General features: G+C 32.9%; 1 protein-coding gene across 4 annotated transcripts; it reads right to left on the bottom strand.

The window, feature by feature from the left end:
• Positions 1-389: 389 nt before the first annotated feature.
• On the bottom strand, positions 390-6,430 carry LOC136220208 (uncharacterized). Of its 4 annotated transcripts, none has more exons than XM_066007994.1 (9): positions 6,257-6,430; positions 5,793-5,826; positions 4,048-4,217; positions 2,871-3,014; positions 2,015-2,082; positions 1,855-1,905; positions 1,702-1,761; positions 1,176-1,610; positions 390-1,020 (listed from the first exon to the last, which is right to left on the bottom strand). In XM_066007994.1, exons 3-9 carry the CDS (start codon positions 4,157-4,159, stop codon positions 1,018-1,020), a joined length of 873 nt encoding a protein of 290 aa, XP_065864066.1. In that variant the 5' UTR covers positions 4,160-4,217; positions 5,793-5,826; positions 6,257-6,430; the 3' UTR covers positions 390-1,017. The 4 variants fall into 4 exon arrangements, with proteins under 4 accessions (XP_065864066.1, XP_065864063.1, XP_065864064.1 ...); XM_066007991.1 differs by having other exon boundaries at positions 390-1,036; XM_066007992.1 differs by lacking the exon at positions 5,793-5,826 and having other exon boundaries at positions 390-1,036.
• Between the last annotated feature and the right edge of the window lie 305 nt (positions 6,431-6,735).

Consider the following 6,735-nt stretch of genomic DNA (forward strand, 5'->3'; position numbering starts at 1 on the left):
ATATATTTTTAATTTTTAATCAATTTAACACAGTTCATTGGATAATCAATTTTAATTATATTGAATTAAATGATAAACTAAATTAATGAAAACTTCAAATAAATATTTTTATATTAAATTTATTTGTAATTATAAATTTTAGGATTGCACATTATGTATAAATTTAAAGATTGCACGTTATATAACATATTGGAGATTTTTTTTTTTATTTGAGGGGAACGAGAAAATAAGAGCTGAAAACTTCAATAGAGATTCTAGAATCAATTATGGTTGCGTAGTTTCCTTGAGTCGTTTTTAAAATAGAAATCTCGAGTTTAATACACATGAAAAACTATTCACTCTCTCGTATCAAACCAGATTAGTTATATACAAACCAAAAGCTCTAAATATCATGCACAAGGTATATCAGACCTCATAAGTTATTCATTCTCGTATCAAACCACATACGTTATATACAAACCAAAAGCTCTAAATATGATACATAAGGTAATAACTTATGGTGAATACAATGTGATCTAGTATCGACAGCTAAATCATGAACAACCTTAGACTAGTGTAAACTTACAGGTGATAAAAGAGTTATGACAAGCAAAACTTGGCTCTTCAACTGATTTGAACATCTGCTAACTTGTAATTAACTTCAGCCTTTTAACTGCTACAGCAAAAATCTATCTAGCAGGAACCAACATGCTTCAGGAGTTTTTGGTTACATTTCCAGTTGCAGTTCGAGAACAGATCAAGAGTAAGCCAAGTCTGATCAATCTTAAAGCTACGAGTTCAGGGTAAAGTAGTAGGTTCGAACAAAATAACCGTGACCTAAGATAAGGAACAGTCAAAGCAGGGACTTAGCTGCGTTACATCCCTTTCAATTGGTCCACGGTGGCATTGTAGAGAATCCCTGCCCTCTTTCCTTGTTTTCCACATTTTCCATTTCCTCTATCGATATAAAATTTATCTTGCCCTCGATGAGGATCATTAGGTCGGGTCAGAAAGTGGTCCGATTCCTCTTCAATGAGTTCACTGCTACAGCAAAAATCTGGAGATCAAAAGTTGGAACTTGTCATGGAATTGAAACTGAAATAATAAACAGACGCATAAAAAATATAAAAAGGTTTAAATGGTGATCTTTTTTTTCTTTCAAAAGGCATTAATTGTGATCCGAACAAAGTTCACACCTTAGCAGAAGCTCCAGCAGTCCGTTTCATATCTGCACCAGCTCGACTATGGCTACTCGTTCCCACGTCCTGGATATGATCGCTTCGCTTAGCATCATTTAGCTCTGAAGATTCATCATTAGGAACTTCATCTAAGCTGCTATGCTGTAGTGTTTTATGCTCTTCAGAAAGTGGTTTGCTTTTTACTTGGTCACTGCTCCTGGAATTAGAACTGTTATTCTGAATATTCTTGCTGAACTGGGTAGCTGCTGCACGAGCACCAGCAATTGCTGCACTAAGACTTGATGATTTCTCCACTTGAGATGATTTATGAGGTAATCTCTTGGATATAGACCCGGGTTTTAAGGAAAAAGGATCACAAGGATTTGGAAGGGGAAATCTTACTGGCATTGGACCATTCACTGGGATCAGACCTCTAACTGCAGCCTCATATACCTGTCAAAGTTACAAACCTTCCATGAATATCAAACTTGACAACATCATACGAATAACTACGCTGCAAATTTACTTTTTTTACAACACATACCTTCTTTTCTAAATTATAAACACGTTGAAAGCCTCGCATCTCAAATGGAACTAGCAATTTCTGAAAAAAATAAATATTTAATAAAAATTAGAGCAAATATAAAATAGCAAATAAGAACACTTCTAAAAGTCAGGGTAACTGCAGAGGGCACACCTGTGGCTGTTCACAAAGCCAGCAAAAATCTGTTTGTCCCTCTAACCTTACCTGTAGGTTAAGAAAAACTCCAAATCAGGGAACATAGTTTACATTTAATCAATTAAAGAAACCAAGTGCATGGATCTAGAAAAGGTCAGAAACTCGAAATTTTCCCCACCCCTTCAGGTATGGCTTCCCAGCTTGCTACTTCTTCACCTCTAACACAGCCAACCACTTCAACACACCCTATAAAAATACATAAACAAATAATTAAGTTTATCAAAATTTTGGACCAAATGAAAGACGGAGCTAACAAACAGTGTCAAAGAAAGTTCCAAAAATGATTTTACAATTTTGATAGTTCATGTTCGATTTTTAGTCCACAGTCCGAAATGAATATACACTAGCCAAACAGAGCTCATCAAAATGAACTGCAACATTTCAAGTCCTGAATCAAGACATATAATGGACATACAAAGAGCACAACCAACACACGGAAAGCATCTATAGATGACTAGATACTACTATACTAGACGGTCTAATCACTACATCCCTAAATCTAGCATTCTGATTACAATCATTAGAGAAGGGTGACTCTTGAAATACGGTAGCATACACAAAATTAGCCATCAACATATGGATAAAGCACTTGCTCTAAGGCTTGCTAATTCTACAAACAGCATAAATTTCATTAATTTTTATGGAAACCTCTCCTTGTCTATGAAATATACACAATCTTCCGGGGGAAGGGGGAAGCATTATTATGCACACTACTGCGGAATAATGCTGACAAACAAGAATTCGTCAAATGAAACATTTGTCACTTTGCTACTTCCTTTCTCAGTAAACATTAAACTACCAATAGAAGAGAAAAAAGATAATCAAAACAAGTAGAAGAAGATCATAAAGCACCCATGTTTAAAAACACATAATGACTCAGAGAAGCATCACCAAGCCACTATAAAACATTTCACAAACACAACTCATCTAGATGAAACAAATACAAGTCTGGAAAAATACAACAAACCAAGTACCTAAAAGTCTTGAAACAGGGTAATGTTCTGGAAACTTAATATCAGTAACTCCATTCACCGCATAGATTTCCCTGTAGAAATCCTCCATTGCTTTAATTGTAGCTTCCTCTGGAACTTTACTTGCAGCATGAATCCAAAGGCGGCCTTCAAAAGACAAGATATGAGATAATTCATAATAAATAACATATTTGGTCATGAGAAGGAGAATATGAAGAAAAGTGCACTTATTTTAGCATTAGTTAAATGGATTGAAAATGTTGTAGACCTGCCTCCGAAGCAAGTACGAGAGTGCTTGGAGAGTCTTCTAATAAACCGTTGCTCAGCTTTAGCTCTCAATTTAAAATTTCGGGCACATAAATTGGAAGTTTAGAGTCTAAAAACAGAACATGCAACTTATTTTATTCCATTCAAATCTTTTAATGGAATTCATAACAGTTTGCGGTTTGACTATCAATTTAAAATTGGGATAAACTGGAAGGCAGACATGTAACTTAGAATGAACATTCCACACCTTAAGCTGCATGTGTGCAGACAGCAACTCTCTCCAGTTTCCACTAGTTCATTACATGAGTGAGCTGCATGTGTTAGGAGTTAAAAATTATCTACCCTACTTCTACTAATCTGTACAGAATATCAAGTCATGCTTTACTCCTCGTGATAAAATCTCAACATTCAAATCTCTGAACAGAATGCTTTCCAAATACAAAGGTCTGAACCTCAAAAGAATAAAACATTTCCATTTTCTTTTATGCTTTAAATAGACATCCAACATGAATTTTTACTCAAGAAGACCAAAAAAAAAAAGGACATGGGTCTTGTAAACTTCCTTCCCGGCAATTCAAAGTTATCCAATCAACAAAAAGAAATTCAGCATTACAATTAATGGAGAATCTCCAATTCCATAATCTAAAACACCATAATGGGTGCCTATTTCATAAAAACTAAAATATCAAGCTTCAAATAATAGGCAGCATGAAAGGAAAAATCGGCAGTAAATCCCACATAAGACCATAATGAAAATCAGAAAAAAGTAGTAAGAAAACAGAAGAGTGGTTTCAAGCTTCTAATTAACAAAATAATCAATCAATTAGAGAATCGTTCCTTCTTTCCAAAAGAAAAAAAAGAACCCTAAATTGATAATTGTAAGAAACAATTAAAAGTTGAAGAGACGATTTACCTCGAATAGGAGCTGGCCAAGACCTGCCTTCAATGCGCTTGATTCCAGAAATCAACAGGGAAGCCCATGGTTGGTGCATGGTCAAGCATTGGCTACTTCTTCCTCCTTGCATCGTTCCTTTTCTACTTTCCTTCTACTTAGCAAATCAATAATTTGCTAAAACCGGTTTTCTGCACAAGTCAATTTCACTTTTAAAACCTATTTGGGCAAATATGAGTTCTATTCCAATACAGGAATTAATTAGTCATAGTCATAGGCAATGATAGCTATATAATAAAAATAAAAATAAAATAAAATAATGAATTTAATTATTCCAATATCTTTTAAAATATAAAAATTCAATTATGAAATGTGTAGTAAGAAATAGAGAATATATATTTGAAATATGTTGTTAAAACTCGCTATTTGGGCAATCTTATATATATAAAAGCACTTGATCATCTTTTATTTTAGGCCTACTTGGGTATTGAGCATTTCCCTGTAAGAACGAATTCCTTAGACAAATCTTTTTTGTTGATAACCTCAGACCAATCAATCGAATATTGATTAATACGTAATCGATCGAACACTACTTGAAAAAGAAAACGGCTCTTCTGCTCAGAAATGAAATGTTCCAAATGTTCCTGGAAATTCTTGCTCTCATTAGACCATTTGTATCTATATGCATTACGATCCCAATTCATTCTCGCCATCTTTCTTATATTTCCTTTTGCCCAGTTTTATTCTATTTCTTTTTCTTTCCGATTAAGATAAAAATAACACTACAGAATATTTCGCAAGTCAAGACACTTCGAATATTTGTAGAAGGCACCACATATATATATATATATATATTATATGATATTATATTTATATTATATTTAAAAGTTCTTAAAATTTAATTCCTAAAATTTTTCTAACTCTATTCTAAAATACCTCTATAGCTATTCACCTAAAATTCTAACAGAATTTCATATAAAATGAAGTGAATTAGATAAAAGTCAATTTCAATTTCATGTATAAAATGAAGTGAATTTAATTTTTTAATATGCTATCAAATAAACACAACTCTATCTTTTAATTATAAATAATAGATTATCTTTCTAATATATCATGTTTATAATAATTAGAGATTGGTATAGTTAGGATTGCAAATATATCATGTTTATAATAATTAGAGACTGGTATAGTTAGGATTGCAAACAAGATAGGAATTATTCATCTTCAATGGAAATTCGTCCCAATGGAAACAATGAATTGTCAATTATTTTTTCCACACAATGGAGACCATAAAAAAGTGTTTCACATAGATGGGGATTAGGACCACCCTCCCCACTTTTCACAACAAAAGGTAACAAAAGTTCTGAACCTAAACTCATCAAAAGTTGTTACCTATATAACCTATTAAAAGTTGTGAATCTGAACTAATATCAAAAGTTCTAAATTGATAAGTTGAGGTCAAAATATAAGTACCAAAACAGACAGCAAAACCTTACAAGTTGAGTTGAGGTGTGTAATTATATATTAAGCAAAAAATGAACTATTCAAAGCTATGTATGTGCCACAGACAGCAATCAGTAGAATGTAATCTTATCATATAAAATCTAAGTTAAAAAGGTTTCTTTTATTCTAGAGTAGAACACAGATGTAGCAAATATTAACAACAACACAACAAGTTACTTCTAAAGGATATAGGCTTGCTTTTATTATTATATCGAATCGAATGCAATAAGAAAATTGGATTGAAATTATCTCAATCTCCTCACCTCCTCCTTCTCTATTGAAATAGAAGACCCACCCCTGCAGAGAAAATATCAAAAACAGCCTCAGCAGATCCCTAACCATATGTAAACATGGGACATTTAGTAAGATACAAGCTGTAACCTATTGAATTGAGGAGAGAAATGCCATCATGACTATCAATGGATCCCAAGCACCTTTCTTGGAGTTGGAAGACATAAATAAATAAATAAATAAATAATACTTGCAAACACAGAAAAAAAACATAATACACCCATTGCTTGGCAATTTCCATGAGAATACCAGCAGAGACAATTCAATCAATTCAATAAATCTTAAAATCAAAACCCCTAAATATCATCAATTCAATTAAAGACCCTAACTATCACATTATCAATTCAATTTAAACAAAAACCCTAAAATTAAAACCCTAAAATCAAAATCCGTAAAATCGCAAACCTAAAATCAAAACCTTAAATTAAAAACTTACCTCTATACCTCTCTTCCCCAACTTCCGGTGGCGACGACGAACGGAGTCGGCAACAGCAGCAAACGAACGGCGGCCGGCAGCAGCAAGAAGTTTCTTCAAAGTTCAAATCGCTGCAGGCAGCACTCCTCTCCTTTCCCAGGCTGCGATTCGCGAATGTGTTGGAGTAGTGAAGAGGAGTTAAAGAAAACACGTTTAAATATTTAAGTTAAATGAAGGGCAAATAAGTCGTTTCCATCAATTTTTAAAAAACTGTAATACAAATAAAGTCGTTTTAGTTGTAGAACTAAAAAAAAAGAGCAAAAAGCATTGTAGGCCTCTAATCTTTTAAATTTTGGGAAAATTACACAGAAATTCATCTTTTAGAAACTATTTATAACCATGTCAATTCATAATTTTAGATTATTTCAAGCTAGTAAAATCAGTACCTTTAATATATTTTAAGAATTAGAATTTATAAATTAGAAGTCTAGAATATGTTT

The sequence above is a fragment of the Euphorbia lathyris genome, chromosome 2 (assembly GCF_963576675.1).
Source record: "Euphorbia lathyris chromosome 2, ddEupLath1.1, whole genome shotgun sequence".
NCBI classification, from domain to species: Eukaryota; Viridiplantae; Streptophyta; class Magnoliopsida; order Malpighiales; family Euphorbiaceae; genus Euphorbia; species Euphorbia lathyris.

Bases quoted from the DNA above. Each gene is read 5' to 3' on its own strand.
- LOC136220208 (XM_066007992.1), bottom strand. From the start codon at position 4,159: ATGCAAGGAGGAAGAAGTAGCCAATGCTTGACCATGCACCAACCATGG. The intron at 3,015-4,047 runs GTAAATCGTCTC...TGTCTTTTGAAG, and splicing joins TTGGCCAGCTCCTATTCGAG to GCCGCCTTTGGATTCATGCT. The intron at 2,083-2,870 runs GTACTTGGTTTG...GTATTTTTATAG, and splicing joins CCCTGTTTCAAGACTTTTAG to GGTGTGTTGAAGTGGTTGGC.